The 26727-nt window shown below is 36.1% G+C and overlaps 1 protein-coding gene across 1 annotated transcript in view; it reads right to left on the bottom strand.

Moving 5' to 3' along the window:
* Positions 1-8696: 8696 nt before the first annotated feature.
* The window catches only part of LOC149528958 (synaptotagmin-2-like), an 87360-nt gene continuing 69329 nt past the window's right edge, over positions 8697-26727 (bottom strand). Inside the window, exons 6-14 of the mRNA XM_089810013.1 lie at positions 25754-25872; positions 25494-25595; positions 25309-25383; positions 11430-11506; positions 10979-11225; positions 10507-10860; positions 10256-10384; positions 9030-9165; positions 8697-8828 (exon numbers count right to left, since the gene is read on the bottom strand). Coding sequence (XP_089666139.1) covers positions 9040-9165; positions 10256-10384; positions 10507-10860; positions 10979-11225; positions 11430-11506; positions 25309-25383; positions 25494-25595; positions 25754-25872 — 1229 coding nt within the window. The 3' untranslated portion in view covers positions 8697-8828; positions 9030-9039. The remainder of the gene's footprint in view (positions 8829-9029; positions 9166-10255; positions 10385-10506; positions 10861-10978; positions 11226-11429; positions 11507-25308; positions 25384-25493; positions 25596-25753; positions 25873-26727) is intronic.

The following is a 26727-nucleotide window of genomic DNA, read 5'->3' on the forward strand; positions in this document are numbered from 1 at the left end:
TGATTGCAATAGTTGGTTTTCACATGGTATTAGAGCAGTCTTGAGGGTAGAAGAGTTTTGCCATAGGAAAGAAGTTTTGATCTCTTTAGATTTATTATTGCTTTAATCCCTTGAGATGGCTTCAACTAGTTTGAGAGATTAGGACAGATTGGATGGTGCCTCAAATTTTGGTATCTAGAAGGCCAAAATTTCCTTATTGTTGGAAGAGAATGGTATCAAGAATTATGCTACTAGTGTTGTACCTATACCAATAGATGCAACACAGCTTGCAACATATAAGAAGGATGATGCCAAGGGAAGGAGGATTATCTTTGATGGTGTCAAGGATCATATTGTTCCACATATCTCAAAGCTAGATACAGTGAAGAAGATGTGGGATGCCATTCTGAATCTATACCAGAATGCTACCACTAATAAGAAGATGATTCTCAGAAAGAAGCTAAAGAATACCTAGATGAACTAGGGAGAAGATGCCACAAGTTACCTCACTAGGCTCAGACTTGTCAAGGACAAGTTAGCAGCTATTAGAGATAGGCCCAGTGATGACGAGCTAGTGAGAATAGCCCTAAATGGGTTTACTAACCAATGGAGTGTCTTTGTTCAAGTTGTCAGTGGACAAGATACTTTACTGAGTTGGGATTGACTATGAACTAATTTCACTCAGGAGGAGTTTAGACTTGGTCTTGTCAATGGGGCCAACAAGAGTTAGAAAAATGAGGTGGAACAAGAGAATGTTGCCCTAGTAGGGAAAGGGAAAGCAAATAAGGGATCTAGCAAAGGATCAAATTCACAAAGTGAGAAGAAGAAGAAGGACCTTTCTAAGGTCAAGTGCTTTGGATGTCACGAGTTTGGCCACTATGTTAGTGATTGCCCAGAGAAGAAGAAGGATAAGAAGTACATGGTAGCTTCAACAAGTGTGGACCAGTAGAATGAAAGATGAGTTTGCACTCATAGCTTGTATGGTTAACTCAACCTCATTGTGTGTTTTCTATATAGATAGTGGGGCGTCATTTCATATAATAGGAGTTAGAGAGTACTTCTCCAATTATAAGGAGGAGGACACCAACATCTAGATTTCTATGGAAAACTTGTCCAAACTCAAGCCAGTTGGGAAAGGGAGTGTTCAGTTTTAGAGGGAGAATGGAAAGATAATTCCACTTCATGATGTGTTGTATGTGCCAGGCTTAGCTATGAATTTGATTTCTATATCTATTCTTCAAGATAGGGGGTATAATGTACTCTTTAGAGGGACAAATGTATTGATTAAGCACAAGGATTGGAAATCACCCATAACTATTGGAGTTAGGAGTGGTCGCCTTTATAGGTTGTAGTTTGATACTCCTAAGGCACTCATGAGCAACAATAATCATAGAGATCTTGAAGAGCTATGGAATAGGAGAATGGGCCATATTCATCATGGAGCACTTAGATTGCTTTGTGAGATGGTGACAGGTGTTCTAGAGGTGAGCACAAAGCATGATGATGTATATAAGGGATGTGTATTGGGGAAGTTTACGAAAGCATCTTTTCCAAGAAGTGACACCAAATTTGAGGGTGTTCTTGATCTAGTACATTCAGATGTTTGTGGACCGATGTTGAAAAAATCTCTCAAAGGATATGAGTACTATGTTACTTTTATTGATTATTTCTCTAGAAAGACCTAGATATACTTCTTGAAGACTAAGGATGAGGTTTTCAACTGATTCCAAGAGTTCAAGGCTCTTGTGGAGAATTTGATAGGAAAGAAGATAAAGGTTCTTTAGTTAGACAATAGAGGTGAGTACAAAGGGAATGTCTTCTAGGAGTTCTGTACCAGAGAAGGAATCAAGGGAGAATGGGTTGTTCTTTACAATCCACAGCAGAATGGAGTTGCTGAGAGGAAGAACCATTCTATATCGAAGGCAACAAGAGCTATGCTACATGACCAGGACATGCCCTATTACTTATGGGCAGAGGCGTGTAATACAACACTCTACATCTAGAATGGAGTTCCGCATAAGGTGCTAGGGAAGAAGACACCAGAGGAGGCTTTCACAAGGAAGAAGCCAGATGTTGGTCACTTTAGGATATTTGCGAGCTTGGCATATTGTCATATTCCTAGAGATACATGTACAAAGTTAGATCAGACTACAAAGAGGGGGTACTTTTTTGGGTATAGTGAGACCTCAAAGGTATATAGGATTTTCATTCTAGGGACAAAGAATTATTGTCAGACGTGATGTCAAGTTCATGGAGGACAAGGCATTCAAGGGATCTAGAGATTTGCCAAAAGATGATTAGAGTGAGTAGCCAATAGAAGCTCCAAGACCAAGTCAAGGACAACAAAGCTCAAGTATAGTTATCGGTACGAGTGTAGGATCGGGTAGTGAAGATTCACAGAGTATGGAGTAATAAAAAATGCATCTAGAAGACTTAGAGGTTGACATTTCATCCTCTACAGTTCGCAGTAGGAACCATGAGGTTCTAGATACACAAAGGGATACTCAGGAGGTTGTGGGAGCTGCTAGGAAGAGTACTAGACAACGGAGACAACCAGCCAAGTTCAATGACTATGTGGCATTAGTTAGTCAGTTGGTAGATAGTGAGCCTTATAGCTATAAGGAAGCTACAGAACATCAGGTATAGTGAGATGCCATGGTTGAGGAATATTCCTCAATAATGCAAAATGATGTGTGGGAGGTAGTGCCTAGACCAACAGATAGGGCAGTAGTTGGATCACGTTGGATCTATAAGATAAAGCACAATGCATATAGTAGCATCAAGAAATACAAGGCGAGGTTCATGGCAAAAGGGTTCTCTCAGAAGGAGGGGATAGACTATAAGGAGACATTTGATCCAGTTGCTAGGTATACTTCTATACGAGATGTAATCTCACTTGCAACATAGATGGGATTGCAGATCCATCAAATGGATGTCAAGACAACATTCCTTAATGGTGAGTTGAAGGAGGAGGTATATATAGAACAATTAGAAGGCTTTGTAGCACACCGAAAAGAAACCCACATGTTTAGATTGAAGAAAGTATTGTATGGACTCAAGAAGGCTCCTAGAGCATGGTATGACCACATTGATACATACTTGCAAAAAATGGGCTTTGTGAAGAGTGAAGCAGATGCTAACCTCTACTACTCGGTGGTTGAGGGTGAGATTCTCATTCTTGTTCTTTATGTGGACGACCTATTTCTTACAGGTTCACTAGGGCTCATAATGGATTGCAAGAGGAACCTTGTAGAAGAGTTCGAGATGAAGGATTTGGGATTTATGCACTACTTTCTAGGAATGGAAGTGTGGCAACCAAATGGGGAGATTTTCCTTAGTCAAGGGAAATATTGCATTGAAATCTTGAAGAAATTTGGGATGGAGGATTGCAAAGCCATGTCTACACCCATGATCACAAATTGGATGAAGGTAGATACATCCAAGGAGAAGGATGTAGATCCCACTTTATACAAACAATTGATTGGTTCACTTATGTATTTGGTCAACACTATGCCAGATATAGCATTTGCAATTAACTCTATTAGTTAGTTCATGGTTGAACCAAAGAGAATGCATTAGACAATGGCTAAGCATGTGCTGCGTTACTTGCATGCTATAGTTGAGTATGGGATTAGATATGTTCAAGGTGAAGGTATGAGGTTCATAGGCTATATTGATGCAGATTGGGAAAAAAGTACAATAGACAAAAGGAGCACTTTAGGTTGTTTCATCTTGGGATCAGGAGTTGTTTCTTGGTTCAACAGGAAGCAGAAGTTTGTGGCTCTAAGTTCAGCAAAAGTAGAATACATGGTAGCTAGCATGGTGACATGTGAAGCTATATGGCTTCAAAAGTTGTTAGTAGCTTTGTTTGGTCAAAATGTTGAGACTACTATGATACATTGTGATAATCAAAGTTGCATCAAGTTGTCTGAGAATCCAATGTTTCATGATAAGTCTAAATATATAGACATCAGATATCACTTTATCAGCAATTGTGTACAATAGGGAGTTGTTCAGCTACAGTACATACCTACAAAGGAGTAGGTAGCAGACATTCTGACTGAGGCATTGGAGAAGACAAAATTCATCTTCTTCAGAGATAAGTTGGATGTCATGCATAATAGCTTCCTTGCTAAGAGGAAGTGTTAGTTTTGGTAGCTTGGACAACTGCTCGTCCATATGCAATTATTTAGTAAATAATTATTTTGCTAACAAATTGGTTAGAGTAAGGACAACTATTTATTAAATAATTGACTTCTTTTAGAAGCAACTAGAAACCAATTTTGTTAGGGTTGGTAAGTTGTTTTATATCTTGATTGTAAATCGATCTTGGCCGTTGGTTTACCAACGAGTGTAGTATAAAAGGGGGTTTAGGGGGCATTTGGAAAAAAAGAAGTTTGAAGAAACATTTGCAGTGCTAGCAAATGAGTTTGTAAGTTTGCAGTGTTAGCAAGGGCATAGTGTTAGCATGGGAATAGCAGTGGAGAATATCAGAGGGAGAAATTAGGAGGTTGTTGGAGTTCTGCCAATGAGAGGCAAAAAATTTTGTATTTCTTGATTTGCTGAAGTTTAATATAATTCCTCATCTGTAGAACTAGTTTTCCCTTAGGGGTTTTTTCCAGGGACGATTTGCCCAAAAATATTGTGTTCATTGTGTTGCGCATTTCTTTCCGTATTTTATAAGTGAAGTTGCAGTTGTGTTATTTTTCAATATTAGCTAGGAATTTATTTTTGGTAGTTTGATAATCATTTACGATAGGAGATTAATAATCAATGATATTGACATAAACGAACTATCAATGTTGTCACAGAGATTTAGTGTGACTACTTCCTCCACACCCCGTAGCCATCCATAGAGAGAGTGGTTTGTTTCTTATCATTAACTTTAGAAATTTCTACCAGCATATAGATATTGGACATCCTCTATATATAGAGAGGCACTATAATACACTTTCATGATATACAAAATAAATATGAAGTGTTTCTTTGTTTTCTATATATATATTTTATTGTCTATTATTTTCCTTGCTATTGACATATTAGATCTACTCTTTTTTAACAATAATGCATTGCCTATAATTTTTTTAATATTTTATCTATTTTAAATCAAATTCATGTCTAAAATAAAAAAAATTGTTTAGATAAATTGAGGGAATGTATTACAATAATATTAGTCCGATACTAATTGTACATTAAGATTTATTAGTAGCATGTTCTTACATCCCCACCTCTAACTCTCACATGTTTCACTTTATTGCACTTTCATTCCTTTTATAAAAATACTCTTATTTCGTCATTTTAATTATCTACAAAATTGGAATTAAATCTAACCAAACCTTCTTTAAAACTAACTAAAATATTGCTTAAAATAAATATTGATTTATTAAAAGAAGCTTTATATGCCTTGTAGGTGACATCTCTAATAAAATACTTATCTTACTCTATTATTATTGTAAAGAAGCTTTGCAGGATTCGAGCCCAGGTGATTTACGATTCGTAAAAAAAAGATCATTCATATTAGAAAATTCATCGAATTATGTGCTATTGGCAAGTCCATGGGAGTAACAGGTGCTGTACATTTTATATTCCTCTTTGTGGAGATTACTAGTCTTAATATTTAATAGAGTTCTTCAAATATTATACAGACAAGTCTCACTATGCGTGAACCAGTGGTCATACAAGGCTCTTTTGTTATAAAGAGCATCTAGAAAGACTGGGAAGCTGTTAAACCTTGGCTTCGTTGGGTTAGTGATGAGTTTCGCAATGGGTTGTTCTTAAATCAACAGAATGTTTGGTGGTCTCCCCTATTTTTCGTCCAAGGTACTCCTCTTGCCAAGACTCAAGGTGCCAGTGCTTTGTGTTTCTTTAAACGTGGCATCCGCACTACCAAGGATATTTTTTCAAGTCACCATGAATTTCAGGTCATGGGAGGATATGCAAGTTCAATACCACCTTGTTCGTGCCGATTGCCAGACTTATGACCTTTTGTTGTCTTCTATCCCTGTGCACTTACTTCATAAAGTGGGGATTCAGTCTGTTCGTCCTTGGTGGTATGATTGGAAGTGGTATCCTGCCACTCCATTTACCAATTATAAGCCCAATATGGGATACAGATGGCTTTCGCCCCACCTTCCGATGGTGGACACGCTTAATCAATGGTGGCATTTGCATTCTTTGCTTTCTCAATGGAGAAAACGGTTCGACACCATTTGGAATGTCATTACAGAACCTAAGATTGCCCACTTTGCTTGGTGCCTTGCCTTCCAAGGTCTTCCCCTAGGGCCTCGACTCAAGCACATTGGGGTTCCTGATCCCAGATGCCCCTTTTGTGGCCAACCTAAGTCCTTTTTGCATATTTTTTGGTTTTGCAAGCGTGCTCAGAATTATTGGCACTGGATTCATGATTTTTTCAAGCCTTCTAGGCCCAAACTTTTTTCATGGCACATGATCCTGCTGGGTGATTCCCCCATAATTCCTTGGAAGTTCTCCTAGATTTGGCATACCTTCAGGATGGAAATTTTGTTTTCTCTATGGAAAGATAGGAATGCAGTTTTATTCACTCACAGTTTTTTGGATGTTAACATTGCAATGTACACTAAGGCATGCATTTGTAACAATGTCATTATGCAGATACAGGTGCAAGCTAATAAAGTTTCTCTGGAAGTTGCACACTTACAGGAATTGTTAAATCATTGGGGCAATGCTCCATGCACCATTGCCAGAGTGCCTCCGGATGCCTCGGTCGATGCCTCTTCGTCTCGCGGTCGCCATTCCCGATGCCAGTCCTCTGGCCGCCATTCACACACGCCGCGCTCCCAGAGTCCTCGCCACTGCTCTCCCAGCGGTGGTTATGGCGGTTGGAAGCGCCGCTCTGCTTCCCCACCGCGTGGTGATTCTGGCTGGTCCCTGGCTCCCCCCCCCTGGGCGGGCTTATGGCCGGTCTCCGGCTCCTCCCCCTGGACGGGCGCACTCTGGCAAGTTTCCTCGGCTGGCCTTGGCAATTTCTCCTCTGCGGCCAGACAAGAAGGATGTGGAGACTGCGACTACCCCAGATCCTGCTGATGCTGCTGACGGCTGGACTATTCCCAGTCCGCCCCACAATCCCACTGATGCGTGGGGATTTCCTAATAAAGATGATCCTCCTCCCTCTGCTGATACTGCCTTGGCAGCCTGAGGTTGTTAAAAGTGTTTTTTTTTTATGATTAGTTAATAGCTTCTAGCTGAGGCCATGTTGTTTATTCCGGCTTCGGCCATATGAACTCATTCACGAGGTGATCCTGTATCCCCCGGCCCCTTTTTTGTGAATTGTAATCTTAGTAAATTTTATTAATTGAAAAGGACTATTCATCAAAAAAATATTGTATAGACAGGTTCTTCAAATTAGAAATTACACAAGTATTCACCCAATACTCTGGATGCATATTCAAATGTATTGGTTAGTTAACTAAAATTCAGAATATAACAAATAATGTGCAGTCTTTGTGTTTCTATTAGAGAGTTTTTCATTTTATGAATAGCAAGAAACTCACAATAAAAGATTGGTGATCCTTTTGTTACTCATCAATGTTAACAGAAACCAAACCCAAAAGAAAACTCACTATCGTTTTTTTTTCACTATTTGTGGGTATTACCATATCTGACTGATTTATAGCCTGTTTTGCACCTATAATTCTTCAGGCTTGAAAATGGACATTGTTGGTTATGTGAGTTTTGTGAACTCTTGCTATCAACTATTGCGGATTATGTGGGAGATTGGAGACAATCGTGATTCATTGATAAAAAATGGTGCAGCTTTCACCGTTTGTGGCATAGTTTTCCCCATTTTATAGCTATGCAGTCAAGTTTAACAAAATGACATGTTCGAACTTCGATAGTTTGCAAGTCACCTCTTCATTGTCTGCAAAATAGTAATCATTTGGTTGTGTACTAATGATTCACCATTCTGTATTTGAGGTTAATTGTTCTTTTTCTATTTTGTGTTATTTCCTGGTTCTGGAATAGATTATCCATTTATCCCTACTATTGACCTTGCTGCAATCTCAAAGTTTTTTAATTGGCCTTAAATTACTTGCTCATTTGTTGTCTAATATTTTGCTTGTGCCCCTCCTACTCAATGTTTATTATTTTTAAAAATTAGTCAAGCAACCATAATCAAAATTTTAGCATAAATGCAGTAGGATCTATTGAAGCAATAGCTACAAATTAATATTTAAAGCATTGTTCCCATCTAAGGAGAATTTGGTAGAATTTTTTTTTAAAAGTCCATTAAATGTGAAACTATTAATAAATTGTATCAGTGTGGTTTCAGATTTCCCCTGTAAGAATCTCTTTCCTGTTCGAATTTTTTTCAATCGTAATCCTTATTGCACAAAGTAATAGGAAGTCCTATATGAAGCTGTTTGATTTTTAAATTATGATTTTTGTTTATATTGTAATTTTCAAATAAAAACTATACACACCAGTGGCACAGGTTCTTATGGAAGAGATCTGAATATACAAGACAAAAAGAATAAGTTCTCGATGATTCTCTTTGTTATGTCTTAGAATACAGTAACTGACCATCACATCGAGCCAAATTAAAAACATAGCTCTGCTTCCTACTTGCAGCAATCCAACTACTCCGTCAAGTTGCTGTGGTTTGACAGATTTATATTACTCCATATCTTACAAGGTAGAAGCACAATTGACTACATCAGAAAAAACAAAGACAATGTCCCTGAGCTCAATTTTTATCCTTGAATACTAATATTTTGAGAGCAGTACAACAACATTCCATGTGTGAAACAACTTACAGAGGGCTCTGAACAGTTCTGAGCATGCCATGGAGCCTTTTTGGGTCAATGCAATTACTGTCCAATGATAATATATCCCAAACAATTTCTAAGCCTCGTATACCATACTCACGGAATGATGCACATTTCTATTAAATGCTACAAAAATGGTTGAACTATATTGCTAGTTGAAGACTGTTACAAAAGCAGATTCTTATGATGTAAGGCAATAAAGAAACTGGTTTAAAAAATGCAATATTTGACTCTCTCCAAATGTACCTGACTCTATTCAAGTTCTCCATTGCATCTCAATATGAACTTTTCCGTTCTTTGAATCCACAAGATGGTAGATCTCATTTATCCGTTTATTATGTACAACATCTGATAGATTAATATCCACGTACCCCAAATGTTCCTGTTATATCAGAAAGTCAATTCATCAGTAAAGCCCTGGATGTTAGCAAGTCTACCTTCAGAAGATTAAGTTGAGAATTGAGTAACATTTAAGCTGGTAAATTTGGGTTGGGGAAAATTTAAATTAATACATAAATTGCATTAGTTTTTTTGTTTCTATGGATGTATATGAGAGAAAACTCTCCATGAAACAGTATGTTATACTTCATGAATGTTTTCTGGAAATTTGTGGATCCTGAATTTGAATGTTGACTTATCTTGCAACAATTACAGGAAAAGATCTCATCGTTTTCAGATTCTAATGTTATAGATGTGATTCAGAATAAGCTATGGGTGCTGTAAGGCTTTTTTTCTGTGTACACGTATTCCATTGCAGAGGCACACATCTGTTCTCAAACAAAAAGAGTTTCCCATTATGGGTCCAACAAAGAGATCAAACTAAGAGCACTTGACTAGAGCAATGTTAGATGATATAAAGTATCCAACAAATATGAGATATTATTCTTTTTGTTTTGATAGGGATGAAATGGCACTAGCCAGAAACACATTTGTGACGTCCTAATATTGCAGCCCCCATAAATTTTGGCTGCATGAGCTACCCTTACTCATGCAGCTCATCAAGCTGGGGATTTCAACCTGCAACCATACTCCATGTGTTCTAATGCCTTAACCATCTGGTCTGCAGCCCATGGGGAAGACATTATTTTTTAAGCTTGAGTGTGGAGGCACTGATATCATGTAAAAGTAGATGGATATCAAACATAAAAATAATCCGGTGGGAAAGTAGCAATCTTAAGGAAATTCATTTTCTAAGAATCCAATGATCAAAAGGGAAATAGTATTGGAATGAGTAACACTAACAGAATGAGTAACACTAACAGAACATCTGTAAATAGTGTATAGGGAAGACCACCTAATGTATTGTGTAAGCAATTCAGCTTGAATTGATTCTAGACAAAAAGATTGGGGAGGGTTATACACTTCAATCTTCCTGGAAATTAATTTGAAACAACAAAAAAAGTAGGATACACAAAAATAATCTTTCATGGACTGTTGGGCAAAGTAATTCCTGCAATATCAAGAACCTGTACCTTAAAGTGCAAGCTGAGGCCCATAGCTCTGCTAAGAACATCCACGTGGAGTTTTTCATTGACAGGTGGCCTTTCCAGCATAAACTCAAAATCTTGCTCCCATCTTGGATCCCTATTTTTTTTTAATGGCTGAACCAAGAAGACAATAAAAAATTTAGTTTCATTGGAAGATGGAAATACTGATCTTTTTTCCTTTTGAACCGAAGAAAAAGAACCATTTATTTCAAATTAATCCAATGCATTGCAGCCACCTGTGTCTTCCTCTTCTCGCCCATAAAAATAAGTTGTGCATAAGGATTGGTATGATGCTTTCCTTCAAGATCCTCAGCCGCATGGGTGGTGACAACTAGCAAACCTCCACCTTCTGGTGTACCCTCAGGAGGTTTATCAACTGCATTTCCACTGTCATCCACATTACATGCATTTTCATCCTCCTTGAATGGATTGTAAGTCAATTCCGCAGCAATTTTCCCTCGCGGCTTTTTATTGTGAGGGTCATTTGGGTCCATAGTTCTAAGCAGATCAAGATTGAATATCTTGGATTCATAAGCTGTAAGATGTTTCAAAGGAACAATTTGCATGCCAATCTTGTCATGTGCACCAACCTGCACAGACAGAGACTACAACTTAGCATCATAAATATTGCGTCTACAATACAAATGAAAACAAGTAGGAAAAGAAGAGTATCAGTGACTTATGAAAATAAAATAGAAATGGCCATGCCTTGTCCCAATCATAGGCATACAATTCAAGAACTTGAGACCCAGGGTCTTTAACAACAAAATTGAATGCTTCATTCCATTCAGGGTTCAAGTTGTTCATTTTAACAGTTGTTTTTCTTGATCGTAGCTTGTCTCCTGTCAGTTTCAATTTCACGTAAGGATCAGATTTCCCTAGAATGTCCATCTTCTTCAAGTTAGATGCCCTAATCACCTTCACATTCAGCATACCAACAGGCTTCTTCATCGCCCTGCATAATCAATAAACTAATTTTACTCCATCTAATACAGAAATGGGTCAATCTTCTTTAATCTGCTTTTTCTCATTATCAATAAAAACATTTGAACATTGTAAGATGATGAATTCTTAAGCACTATTTTGGTGAAGCTGCAACCAAAACAGACTGCAAAAATCTTTTAAAAAGAAAATCAAAATTTGGAGGGTACATTAATACCTAGAGTCGTCGAGAATAGGTATATCAAGTGACTTTGGCCACATGTATAACTCTGCAATTTGTTCTTTAATATACTCCTGATCATAAAATAGCATCATATTAATCAAGAGCCAAAATATACATAAAGAGCCATATTAACCAAGACAATTAAGGTATACAGTAAAATTAAACTCTCCATGGGATGTGCAGTATTCAAACACTAAAAAATGATCAACAAATCTACAACTGCGTACTTGCAGAGTATTTCTTCAGAAGTTGTGACAAGTTACACGTATAGAGTCTCTAGTTAATAGATTGTTTGCATAAGGTATCATTGTATTGGATCTAGTACCTACTCTCGTAGTGTGTATTCATATACCAAAGGAGCATTAACCAAAGTAATAACTCAATAGAGAAAAGGAGAGTAAGCAGTTTTGTAAATTAAGTTTTGTTACAGGAGACTATCTACCTTCTTCAACATGATGCTATAATTAGTTTAGGTGACAGTAAAGAAGAGAGTATTTAGTCGGCCATACACCTGAGGATTACACAACATAAAAAAATCTAAACTCATAACCTTGGTCTATGGGAAAAACTACCACGGGATATTGATAGTTGATAAGATAATAGATGTACACATACATATATGCTATCTGTCATAAATTAAAGTATTGTGCAGTGTAACATGTCACTTGTTTCAATGCTTGGAACAAGGTCTTTCCTGAAGATCAAAGATCAACTTGTAATATAATCATTCAAAATCTCTAGCTTCATACATAGTCAACGAATTCTGACCAGGTAATGAAACCTGCAAAGCATTGTACATATTGTAGAGAAACTCCAGCTTAAATGAGGCAAAAGAAAAAGTGTAACACCCACAATTGTCCAACTGTTGGTATTGAAGCATTTATTATGCAGAATATAGAACATCCATTGACAAAGACTGTGCAGTTACTGTTGACACAAAAGTTTGCACCTAGACTTGAAGTATGACCTTCAAGTGACCTTGAAATGTGAGATTGAGTCTCCGGAGAAGGTCGGCTTCCTTACTATCAAGGTGCACCTAAACTAAAACTTTTGAGGAAAAGGGGAGAAAGTTACTGAAATAAAATGCTAAAAGGGAAAAAGAGGTGATGCACCGAATAGAATTTTGATCCACTCCTTCCAATAATTTGCACTTAAATACTGCCTGTAGTTTATCAGCTTTAGCACAGGATGAAAGTCAAAAAACAATACAATTAGGCAAGGACCACAGATGTTCAGATGTTCACTTAACATATTTACTTAATGAGATTAACATAATCATATAGTGCTACAAATGATGAAAATACATCCAAAAAAAACAAGGCAAAAGATTACACAAGCTTATTTGGGCTGAAAGTAGATAGAAAAACAATGATTTCTATTGAATAAGGCAATAACATCTACAAAAGAGAATTTTGCAAAAGAATCAGAAAAAGAGATCCCTTGGAGAATATACAAAGCTGCCTTTTAAAGAGATCAAGCATAACTCATTCGCAATCATTGAGTTCAAATTCCCACCAACTGGAGTTAAGATTACAGAGTGCACATCAAGCAAGAATCAAATAAAATATAATTCTATGCAAGATCTGATCATGAAATGACAAAAAATGGGCTGATAAATGCTCCTCCAATCAAGATAATCATGCCCATACCCTTTGCAAGTGACAACGTAGGAAGAAAAAGCATTTACGTCACATGTAGAAGCCCAAAAATGCAGTTCAGCAATAAATATTCAGCTCTCAAGTCCTATCATAGTCATCAGAAAGAATTAACGAAAGCACAAAACACAACATTTTCGGCCTATGTAACATCACACCGAGGAATCCCTTCACAAATGACTTGCGATCCTATGAAAAGCACGAAAACATTCAGCAGTTTTGGCCTCGCATGTCGAATGAGCAAAAAACGTTTCCTATAATAAGCCAAACTCATTCGACACCAAGCTCATTTGATGCTGAAAATATACAACATTTTCGGCCTGCGTAACATCATACCAAGGAATCCCTTCCTTCACAAATGACTTGCGATGTCACGATAAGCATGAAAACATTCCGCAATTTTGGCCCCACGACATCAAATGAGAAAAAAAGGCTTCCTATGATAAGCTAAACACATTTGACATCAAGCTCCTATGATGCTGAAAATGCACAACGTTTTCGTGCGGCTAAGAGTATGCCGAAAATACACAACATTTTTTGGCCCAAAAAAATAGGACTTAGCCCATGAAAAATGTCTCTGATCAGTTATTTGGAGCTATCCTCTTGGGAAGGCCCAATGCTTCAGCCCTACCTAGATGCAATTAGAGCTAAGTGAATCATTCATTCTCATGAGAGATGGGTTCCAAGGATAACTTTACTGGCAAGTATTTGCCAAATGGCAAATTTCACTAATCGAGGACCTTGAATTTGGCCAAAATAAATTCACTTTTAGGGTGGCCATGTCGCCCACACTTTATGAAAATTGGGCTCCATGCTTAGGCTAATCGCCAATAATGATACATAATGTAAATGAATATTAAATTTATATCAGATTTGTTTTTGTTACAGTTCTATTGCATTCTTGAATATAATGGTTGGAGACTTGACCATTCACCTTCATGTCTATCCATTGACAAATACAATTACACCCGATACTAATTATGCCATTTCAATCCAAGGAAAGGCTAACAATCCTTAATATGCATTTCTCCTTATCACATATTACTATGATTCGAAATTCAGTCAAAGCAAATGGGACTTATAAATAATATACATGTAAATGTCAGTGTTAATGATCACAAATTTATCTGACCGAGGCTACTCACTTAACACTCCCTCTTAGCAAGGGAAGATAAAGTGTATATATATTTATATATATTTTAATAAGCATAACTGATTTTGAAAAGTGATATCACCAAACTCGTGATATCAGAGGATATAATATGCTTAAAAATATCGTCACGTGATATTCTTCATATATATATATATATATATATATATATATATATATATATATATATATATATATATATATATATATATATATATATATATATATATATATATATATATATATATATATCCAGGTTACTGATTTACAATTGATATTATAGATCATTACTAGATCTAAGACAAGCTCAACATGAACAATCACTACTTGATCTGTTCAATCAATTTATGAGATCATTTCTCGATCTTTCCAAGAGAAGAATAAATATGTTTAGAATCTGCTAATGCAGATTTCAGTATACTTGCCATGGAGTTTCAATTTAGATATAAGGGTGATTGATTTAACTTCAAAGATGTATGATAATTATTGAGCATAGCAATTTATATATATGACATACATACATGCACGCACATATGTGTGAAATCAGAGCAATCCATCACCCTAATATATGACTGAACTTACTATGAATTAACACTCCCTCTTAGCTAGGGAAGATAAACAAGTATAAATCAATTGAGATATCACCTAACTAATGATATCAAGGAATATAGAGAACATCAAGTCACATGACATTCTCATATCCTAGTTATAATATGTGCATTGACATCACATCTCATGATGTCTACCATAACATATCATGGCATGTCCATAGATACTATGTCACATAATATCCACCATTTTTATCTCATAAAGAAAATAATGTTGTACAGTTATCACATCTCATGATATCTATCAAAATGTCCAAGAGAGACTATCATGACATGTATACAATATCAAGTCACATGATATTCATCATGATAGTGAACATTATAAAGTTGTCACCTTACAATATTGGATACAAGTGTATATTATCTAAAAGATTGTCATCTTTCAATAATGTACACAGTGTTAGGATTAAACCACGGACAGAAACAACAATTGCATTCAAATATAAACAATATCAAAAAATAATAGATCACACAGAAAAGAACACAAGACACCAACATCTAACGTGGTTCACCCAATCCCTTGGCTATGTCCACCAAACAGCAAGTCCGATATTATTACGATCCAGTGATTACAACCTGATTACAATCTATAATCCCTTACAGCTCAATACCACCGCAAGAACCAATTTTCACATCACAACAACGAAACAATCCCTAACACTAAGCCCTTGTATACAAGTATTTTTGCCGCCTTAGGGTTATAATTAATAATTACTTGTCAGCCCAAAATCCCAATAAAATAGGGCCCAAAATATTGGGGGCTGCCAACCCTAAATCTCTACTCGGGGCCTGGCCCAACCTTGAACCTTGCCGAGGAATTGTGGAGTATGTACAGTACTTCCCTGATCAGTCACCGCAATCTAACAATCTCCCACTTGGGGACTGATCAAGCTCCACACTAAACAACTCCCACTTGGAAACTAATCCTGTAGCTATGCCGCTACTCCATGAGGCTCCCACTGAATCAAACCACCCGAACTCTGCTGTTCTTTTATTCATGTTCAGTCTAGAAGAACAACCAAAGCTGAAGAGGAGTTCAACTTCTCCCTTGTTACTACCTTTGTAAACATATATGTTGGATTGTCATCTGTATGTATCTTGTTTAGCTTCAACTATCCATCATCCAAAACTGACCAAATGAAATGGTACCACAATTGTATGTGTTTGGTCTTTGAATGCAGAGCTGAATTCTTTGCAAGATGAATGACACTCTGACTATCTATAAACAAATAATTATCCTTCTGAGGGTTTCTCAATTCTTCCAAGAAGAACTGAAGCCATGTCATCTCCTTAGCTACCTCTGTAGCAACAACATACTCTACATCTATAGTGGATAAAGCATTAATCTTCTATAACTTAGAAACCCAGCTCACAGTTGCCCCACCAATAGTAAAGACATAACTTGTAGTTCTCCGTCTAATATCAATATTCCTTGCTAAATCTGAGTCAACATAGCCTTATAAATCAGTAGTAGAGCCACCAAAGTGTAAACACTTATTGGATGTTCCTCTTAGATATCTGAGAATCCATTTAATTGCATTCCAATGCTCAATTCCTAGATAACTCATATACCTGCTAAAGACTCCCACTGCATGTGCAATATCTGGCCTTGTATATACCATAGCATACATCAAGCTTCCTACAGCTGAAGCATAGGGTAACTTTGACATCTTATCCTCCTCTTCTTGTGTCTCGGGAAACATCTCCTTAGTCAACTTCAAATGACCAAGTAAAGGTGTGCTAATAGCTTTAACATTCTCTATAGAGAAACGTTGCAACACTTTCTCAACATAATTAGCCTAAGATAGCGTCAATTTCCTGTTCTTCCTATCTCTACAAATCTTCATACCAAGGATTTGTTTTGCTAACCCCAAATCCTTCATAGCAAATGCATGTGGTAACTGGCATTTCAACCCCTTAATCTGATCCATGTTAGACCCACCTACAAGTATATCATCAACATATAAACATAAAATAATGTAGCTATCATCATCCAACCTCTTAAAATAAACACAATGATCTGAATGACACCTACTATATCCATGTTCATGTATAAAACTATCAAATTTCAAATACCATCGCCGAGGTGCTTGCTTTAAGCCATATAAACTTTTCTTTAATTTGCACGCTAAGTTCTCCTTAACTTTGACCTCAAATCCCTGTGGCTGAGCCATATATATCTCTTTATCCAAATCACCATGAAGGAAGGTTGTTTTAACATCAAGCTGCTCTAAATGCAAATATTCAATAGCCACAATACTTAAAACAGTATGGATAGAAGTCATCTTAACAATAGGAGAAAATATCTCATCAAAATCAATGCCCTTTTTTTGTGCAAATCCTTTTACAACTAACTTGGTTTTATATCTTTAACCTGTAAACCCACTTATTCTGTAAAGCCCTTTTACCTGCAAGCAACTTGTATAAATCTCATGTCTTATTTTTTAGCAAGGAGTCCATTTCATCTTTCATTGCAGACTCCCACTGAATCTTAGTATCTACCTACATAGCCTCATCATAACATTCAAGTTCACTAGCATCTGTTAGTAAAATAGAATACAAAGAGGGAAAAAATCTGTTTGGAGGTCTTCTTGACCATCTAACATTCATTGGTGTGTGTGGTATTTGTTGTTGCAGTTGTTGCACATCATGAGGAATGGCTGGAACATCATCTTTTGGAGTATTATCCAACACTACATAATCATCTTCTTTCTTCTCATATTATTGCAACAGATCTTTGTACAACACTTTCTCATTGAATATGACATCCCTATTTCTTACAATTTTATGATTATCAAAATCCCAAAGCCTATAACCAAATTCATTAATGCCATATCCAATAAATACACATTTCTTTGACTTAGCTTCCAGCTTGGTTCTATTTTCAAAATCTATATGAGCAAATGCTTCGCAACCAAAGGTTTTGAGAAAAGAATAAATCACTTTTTTACTAGTCCATGCTTCCTCTGGAATACCACAACCCAAAGGAGTAGAGGGACCTCTATTAATCAAATATATAGTAGTATTGACAGCCTCCACCCACACGTGTAAGGGCAACCCAACATGCAACCTCATGCTCCTTGCATGAACCATTATAGTCTTGTTCATGTGTTTAGCCACTCCATTTTCCCGTGGAGTCCTTGGAACAGTTTTTTGTCTACAAATACCATTAGTGGAGCAATAATCTTCAAATTCATGACTGCAATACTTACCACCATTATCAGATCTGAGACATTTTAATTTTTTATCAGTCTCATTTCAAACAAGCATTTTTATTGCTTAAAAGTTTGAAATACATCAGATTTTTGTCTAAGGAAATAAACCCATACTTTTCTAGTTGCATCATCAATGAATTTAACATAGTAATGAAAGCCACCAAGGGAAGATACCTGAGTCGTTCCCCATACATCTATATGTACAAGCTCTAATTTCTCCCTTTTATTTTCCTTCCTAGTCTTCAGAAAACTCACTCTTTTGTTTTCCATACACATAACTTTCACAAAAATCCATATTAACACATTTCAGACCTAGTAAAACTTTCTTTGAATGAAGTATTTCCATACCTTTCTCACTCATGTGCCCAAGTCTGTTGTGCCACAGTGGTGTATTAGAATCTACAACAATTATTTGTTCTCCTTGCTCAACTGCAGCAACTGTTCCTGGATATTCAGTTTTCTCTAAAACAATTAAAGTAGAAGGAACAATATGACTTGTACAAAGATATAAGGTGCCTACTTTCACACCTTTTGCTATTACAAGGGAACCTTTTGAACTTTCCAATTTTTATCATTAAAAGTAACTACACAACCCTCATCACCAAGTTGCTCTGCTGAAATTAAATTCCTACTCAATCTTGGAACATGTCTTACCTCATGTAGTAGCCAATGATTCCCATTCTGTAACTTAATCTTTACTTTTCCCTTTCCAAATATCTGAGAGGGTTCATTATCCCCCAAATAAACAAGTCCAAAATCCCCTTGGACATAATCAATGAAATAATCTCTATGAGGTGTAGCATGAAATGAAGCATCAAAATCTAAAACCCATGAATCGTCAACACTTTCTAAAGATAGAAGCAAAACATCCTTTTCGGATTTGTTACTTACCACATTTCCCTCCTTGTCTCCATTTGGTTTATCTCCTTCATTTTTCTTTTGAGTCCAAGAATCTTTCTTTTTATGCCCTAGTTTCCCATAGCACCAGCAGTCGTTCGATACTATCGATCAAGACCTCCTCCCCTTTGACTTTCCTCTTGATTTCCCACGATTTTCAGAATTACTTCCTCTCTCAGTCATTCTTCCTCGACTTTGTGCATTCGAAGTACTTCCTAATGTAGATCCACCTGAAGTTTTCCTATGAGTTTCCTCACTCAAAATAACACCGATCACATCAAAATATTTTAGGGTACTAGATCCAAGAACAAAATTTCTCACAGCCATTACCAAGCCATCCCTGCTTTCAGGCAAAGAACACAAAATCAAGAGAGCCCTAATTTTTTCATCAAAATTGATACCCACAAAAGATAACTGACTAGTAATAGTATTAAACTCATTTAAATGATCTGCAACAGGTCCACCTTCTGTCATTTTCATATTAAATAAATGCTTCATGAGAAATACCTTATTTGAAGCGGGGACTTTTCATACAGTTTTGCTAGGGTTTGCATCAACTCTTCTGTTGTCTTCGCTTTTGTAATATTAAATGCCACTGATGGTGCCAGGTATAATCGAATGCTTTCAAGTGCCTTTTTGTCCAAAAGATCCCAATCATCATTTGACATAGATCCCTGATTCTTGGTTTTGCCTTCCAACGACTTTCATAAATCCTTCTAATAAAGATAATCCTCCATTTGCATCTTTCATAACCGAAAGTTCTGCCATCGCTCCCACTCAATCGTGAGACTTTTCTGCAGAGGATAACTGAAAAACCACCTCGCTCTAATACCACTTGTTAGGATTAAACCTTGAATAGAAATAACAATTGTATGCAAATATAAACAATATCAAAAAATAATAGATCACATAGAAAAGAACACAAGACACCAAGATTTAATGTGGTTCACCCAATCCTTGGGCTACGTCCACCAAACAACAAGTCTACTATTATTACAACCCAATGATTACAACCTGATTACAATCCATAATCCCTTATAGCTCAATACTGCCACAACAACCAATTTTCGCATCACAACAACGAAACAATCCCTAACCCTAAGCCCTTTTATACAAGTATTTTTTTCTCTTTAGAGTTATAATTAATAATTACATGTCGGCCCAAAATTCAGATAAAATAGGGCTCGAACCTCACCGAGGAACTATGGAGCATGTACAGTACTTCCTTGATCAATCACCACAATCTAACACACAGGGGGGCCTATAAAGTCATGGAATCACACACAACAAAGAGAGTTTACACGGAGTCACTGCAAATTCTCTCACATGGTGTTCTCATGGTGTCACACACATGACATCCACCATGAACCATATGAGAGGGTGAATCCATCATAACTACTCCCATAGGGTAGAACAAGGGTTTTACTTTAAGCTTCTCTCTCCGAAAGAAGAATCCAATAGAGTACAGTTCAAGAAATCATCGATGCTAAGACTCCCTCTTAGCAAGGGCTTTATTCTTCACAACTCCAAGCTAGTCTCCAAATGCATAGACTTTACTTTGGTATGAGACTTAGTGATAATATCAGCAATTTGTACTTCAATGATAATGTACCTTGTCTAGAAATCATCTCCATGCTCTAGTCCCTCTAAATCTGATATCAACTTTATAATGTCCTCATTTAATATTTGCTGAGATGAATGGTCAACTAAGGTAAATACCCTAGCTACTTCCTCTAACACAGAAGCATACCCTACCCTCATGATCCCAATCATGGAAGATATCTTGCTCCAAGAGATTTTCATCATCTAGCATAATCCACATACGAGTGAAAGTGCTAGATTCAAGACAGCTTTGGACCTACTCTCATAAGATGGAGTCCTAAACCAAACATGAAAATGACAAAATCCACTTACAGTCTGCTTCCTCTCACTAGGAAAGACCTCTTGCCTCAACTTTGTTAACTATGGTGGCTTCATCATGTTTTAGATACTGAAGAATATTCATTAGATCTAGGTTCCATCTCTCCCTTTGCTCTAGATCCAAAAAAGCTGTCTGAAGAGATGGTGAAATCCCCTTTCTCATGAATCCATGTAATCTCCCAAAGGTTGTCACCTACAAGATTACTCCATGTGCGCCATCAGACATAATAAGGGATAGTTCTTCCAAAAACAAATTCTAACGCTTCTGAATGATGGGTAGTAATAGACAGTAGAGATGAAATAGTGTGTCAGCCCTGCACGGAAGATTTAACGTGCCCTGCATTTTCCTTGACTAGTCGCATGACTCCTTGAGGAAAGAGTTCACAGTATAAATTTACACGGATCAATTTTAAACATAAGCTGCAAGGACTTCAAAAAAGCTCATCTACCAAACTTTTCTTGTAGGGAAGCAAATGTTGATGGATTTGTAGCAATCCAAACACAACCTTCTCAACAAAAGCACATGGCATAGTTATTGATTGTAAAACATCCTACCATAGAAGCATAATTTTATCATGATTGTTGAGACAAATCACAATTAATAACTTTAGACAAAAAATAGCTGGGTCTTCATCCTCAAGTAAACTGCTACCATTCTGGGGTCTGCATGCTCCGCAAGTACTCTCACTGGCTTTGAACTAAGAATATGCAAACAATCTTCAAATGTCAACTTCAAGCTATTCATGGTGATACTCAAGAGAATAGTATTTCTTCTCGATGAATACAAATAATTCGCTTGCCCAATGGACAAGTCCCCACCATCAATCACAATCACAATCAGTTGTACGCACTTAAAGCATGCCCAAATAGTGATTACAGAGGCTTGTGAATATATTATCTATTGACTGGAAGGGTAAAACTGCACTGAATAATTTCAGAGAAATTCGACTTGAAATCTCCACACTAGAAACACCTGTAATCTCCAGACTTGAGGCAAATAACTGAACCAATAAAATGATGTTCCGTAACTATACACTTTTCAAAGATTAAAAATTTCATTCAACCAGACTTTATCAGAGGTGATTTTATTTTGTCGCGTAATTCAATGGTGACAAAATCACCAAGTTTGTAATTTTCTTTCATGATCGCATCAAATCCCTGATTGAAATATAAACACTGAGTTATATTCCTTTCAGTCTGGTATTTTATGATTTCTTTATTGAGATCTTCCTGCCAGGCTTTAAGTTGTTTTCTCCTTCAAGATGCTGCTCAAATCTGATCATGTTTGGAATATAGAAGAATGGAATGGTTAGCAATCTGAGTTCTCAAATTTAATATGGATCTTCTTTGACCTAGCTCTGATACCATGTAAATGAATATTAAATTTATATCAGATTTATTTCTATTACAGCTCTACTGTATTCTTGAATATAATGGTTGCTAATTCAATTTAGGTTTCTACAGATTTGATTTTAATACTGGTCAGATCAGAGACTATGTTACTGTGATATGTTTCACACTTGTATATCATCAACCTTCAATTGCAATGCTAATCATTTATTGATTTCGCTGATAGCAAAGAAAGGATGCTAGGCAATATGAGTTTAGAGAGGCATGAGGGTGAATGGTTATGTCTCCAAAGTGGAGACATGACCATTCACCTTCATGTCTATTCACTGAGAAATACAATTACACCCTATACTAACTATGCCATTTCAATCCAGGGAATGGATAACGATCCTTAATATGCATTTCTCCTTATCACATATTACTGTGATTCGAAATTCAGTCAAAGCAAATGGGACTTATAAATATATATACATACATGTAAATGTTAGTGTTAATGATCACAAATTTATCTGACTGAGGCTACTCACTTTAACACATAATTATTTTTATTTTGGTGATGACTTCACCGATGGAATACAATCTTTCTAGACAATAAATTAAATATTTTCGCCTTCAATTTCTGAGGTATGTCTTATTCGATGGTCAGATTTGCCAATCTATGGCAAAAATTTAAGTCAAGTTATATGTAAAGTACATAGACTTGACAAGTGTCTGTATTCCGAAGACTTTCCAAGGAACTTTTTATCCTTCTAATCTTTGGCCCGAAATAGATTTTACTGGGGACAAGTGTCATTATTCTAGAAACTTTCTTTGAAACTACTTGTTCTCTAACATTTTAGCCCAAAATAGGATTTATACCATTGATTTAGGATTATCTACTAGTTATTAAAAAGGGTTATTGTATTTTGGATGATATAAAATTATGGTTTCTAGGTATTTGTACTTTTGGTTGTGATCTTTTGAAATAATTAAAGATTCGCTAAAGTTTTACAAAATTTTTATATGACGGAAAAAAATTGCCAATAAAAATTAATTCTTTTCCTATTTAAAAAAAAAATCACCAATACAAATTAATTTTTTGCCCCTAAAATAATGTTGGATTTGCCACGATTTTATACATTTTTCCAAAGGGGGGTTTCTTAAAGTTATCTCTGATGTCCAAGGGGTTTACCTTGGTTGAAGCAATGAGTTCTCATTGTGGAGAACTTGGTTCAAATTCCAAGAGGGACATCTTTGTGGAATTCTAATTTGTGACTCTTGGTCTTCTATTGGTTGTATTTGTCTCATTGTAAAAAGGTGGATTCTAAGTTGTGACTCTTGGTATTCCAAATGTTGTTTCTAGTGTGGTTGCTCACAAGGAGATTGAATAAGCTTGCAATTCTCATGTTGTTGCTTGATTGAGCACAAGATTTGTAAACGATTTCAATATTAAAAAGTTATCCTTGATGAGTTCCTATGAACCATTGCTAATGAAACATGAATCCTAATGGTAATATCATAATAAGTTTCACCTTTCTTCTTCTTTTGTTTCCAATCCATTTTGCTGATATCTTTCTATGGCTTGTCTTTTTTTGCTCAGGAGATCTCATTCATGCTGGCCGTTTTTCAAGGAACAATTCCTTTAATTTATCTAGTTTCCTAAAAACTATTTCATTATTAAATGACATATGAACATACATATATATATAAACTAACACATATGTAACTAATATAAAAGTGATATATAACAATGATATAATTACATTTTTTTATTAGTGAATGTGGCTTTTTAAGCTTGACCTAGATCAAGTGAGGTCACGATCGAGGGATCTAATTGTTGAGATTGTTGACTTGGTGGTCAGCACCTCCTTGGAGATTTCGGTCATGGGTCATTTGTATCAGGCGTTAAAGTTCGAGCTTTTGGTGCAATGAAAAATGCTTCCAACAAGTGGTATTAGAGGCTTGGATCACAGGTTTGAGTCTCCCTTCAATGGGTGTTGATGACTCAATCAATACTGAGGGGAAGATTGTTGAGATTTCTGGCGTGGTGGTCAGCACCCCTTGGAGATTCATGCCTTGGAAATTTGGTGATCGTATCAGTCATTAACAGTTCGAGCTTTTGGTGCTACGGAAAATGCTTCCAACACTAATCCCCAATATGAACATAAAGAATAGTCTAAACCCACGAGAATAATAGCCCACTAGATGCACAAAGCTAGCAAGCACACCAACTTAGTGAGGGTATGGACCACAAAGTCATAGGTGTCACCTACTACTAAGTCACATAGCATGAATGCCACCATATCAATGGTAAGGTATAAACCTGCAAGCGCATTAGATCAAGGGAGAGCAAACTTGCAAAGGCAATGGTCCTCAAGGATTTGAAATTCGGTAGCAACGGTCCACAAGGATTCATCACATTATGGGATGAACCTAAATATTAATTATTTATCTATATAATATATAATTAACTAATAATAAATTTGTGTTGACATCTTTTTCACTTCTAATGGTAAACCATGCAATAAAACTTACTGTTCACAATTTTATTTGACTTCAAATTGATAGTAATATATCATACAATTAAATTTATTTGCTATTGAATTGTATAATAGTCATTCCATAATTTACGAATGGATCATGGTAGCAGATTCTTTTTAGACGTCACTGATGAAGTGTCCACAGGCATACCAAACTGGTACTAGAATCTGGCCTGGCAGCTGGCAACCTATAATTTATTTACATTATTTAAGAATTATTTTATTATTAAATGATATTACTAATACTATGCTATTGTTAAATATATACATGATATATAACTACCAATGTATTGTAGATAGTATCACTCATATATTATAAAAGTGTATGAAGATATATTTTTACTCAACCATTATATTATTTCTTTTATGGCTTCTCATATTTAGAAGAAACTAATATTGCTTCCATCCATACATGCATATATATTACAAATTTGTACCTACAAGATCCTTGGTATAATTATTGATTGAGCTTGGAAAAGTTGAAATTGGTACAGAATTCTGTTTTTGCTTCCCAATTATATAATAAAATGCAAACAAAATTGGGGTAACGAAGAAGAACCTGGACAAAACGATATAGACCAGGAATAGCCATAAGATCTCCCCCAACTAGTTTTAGTCCAAAGTCAACATGTGGCTGTGCAAAAGTCAATACCACATAATGCTTCAACTGAGAATTTCAAAAATCATTGCAAAGTCCATAGGAACAAAATATTGAGCTAATAGACTGTAGATCCTGATGCTTACCTTCTCCATAAGGGTTACTGATATCTTACCAAAGCATGGGAATGTTGGCACAAGAGGCTTCATTGTTACCCTCGGAACAGCGAAAACCTGCAAATCCACCAGCTGCAAATACGCTTCATTTAATGATGAGTGATTTCTTTCGTTGTCCAAAAATATCGAACAAGAACAAAATATTTCTACCTTCGATAGAGATTATTTCCATTGCACAAAGATGTCTAGCAAGAAATAAATATTGCTAGCTTCCATAGATAAGAACTAACCTGAGCAGTTGCCGCTATACCAAATGCTTTTACTTCCACAATCACATTTGGGTTTCCAGCCCATCTCAGGGCAGGTTCAATTATCAATTCATCCTCTCGAGTGTCAAATACTTTGATTCCTGCTCCATTAAATCTCACAAGTCAAATCAAGAACAAATCTTCTAGGATGCAAAATGAAAATTTTTTCACTCCAAATGATTGGAAGGACAACTGTTTTAAAAGCACTAAAAAGTAAACCTTGTATTGTTGAAAGATTATTCATCATTTATCGAGATCATAAAGAACATAAAATTTCATCATTATATAAGTTTCCAACCAAATGCTGCTTCCCTGTTTTGAAAAAAATAATTAAGTCATAGAAAAGAGCATGAATATGAAAAATGAGATTTAAAAACAAATATGGATTGACGAAGAAGTATGGAAAAAGGGAAGATATCCCTAAGCACATCCAACTTGTCAGTGAAACATATAAGGAGAATGTAATGTCCCAGATGCAATAAACTATGAGTTTTAATTAACTTGCAGCAAAGGGATAGACCATAAAATTAATGTCTTATTCCAACCCTCGAGAAAAAAAAATCCATTTGTGCATAATTGAGAGCAATCTCCCAACTAAATAGAGAACCCAAAATTGAATAAGATATACAAATAAACTATAATGATGCTACATAATTTTATTGTCAGAAAATATGTTGTGAATATAGAGATTCCACAAAATCTAACTGCATCAGATCTAGAAATCATTCTAGAAGTTTTCTATCCAAAATCACTATAAAACTCATACCAAAACTACATTGTTGAAGCCCAAGCATCCTTTAAACCCACAAAATCTTCACAACAAACCAAATGGAAAGGAAACTTATACTGATGCTACAGTGGAAAATACATAGCAACCTCATGGAAACGCAAAAGCTATGACACACTACACTCAGAGAGCACTGAAAATTTCTTGCCCTATTATTTCAAAAATGTAC

The sequence above is a fragment of the Cupressus sempervirens genome, chromosome 11, assembly GCF_028749045.1.
Source record: "Cupressus sempervirens isolate cs-2001-9-10 chromosome 11, ASM2874904v1, whole genome shotgun sequence".
Lineage (NCBI taxonomy): Eukaryota > Viridiplantae > Streptophyta > Pinopsida > Cupressales > Cupressaceae > Cupressus > Cupressus sempervirens.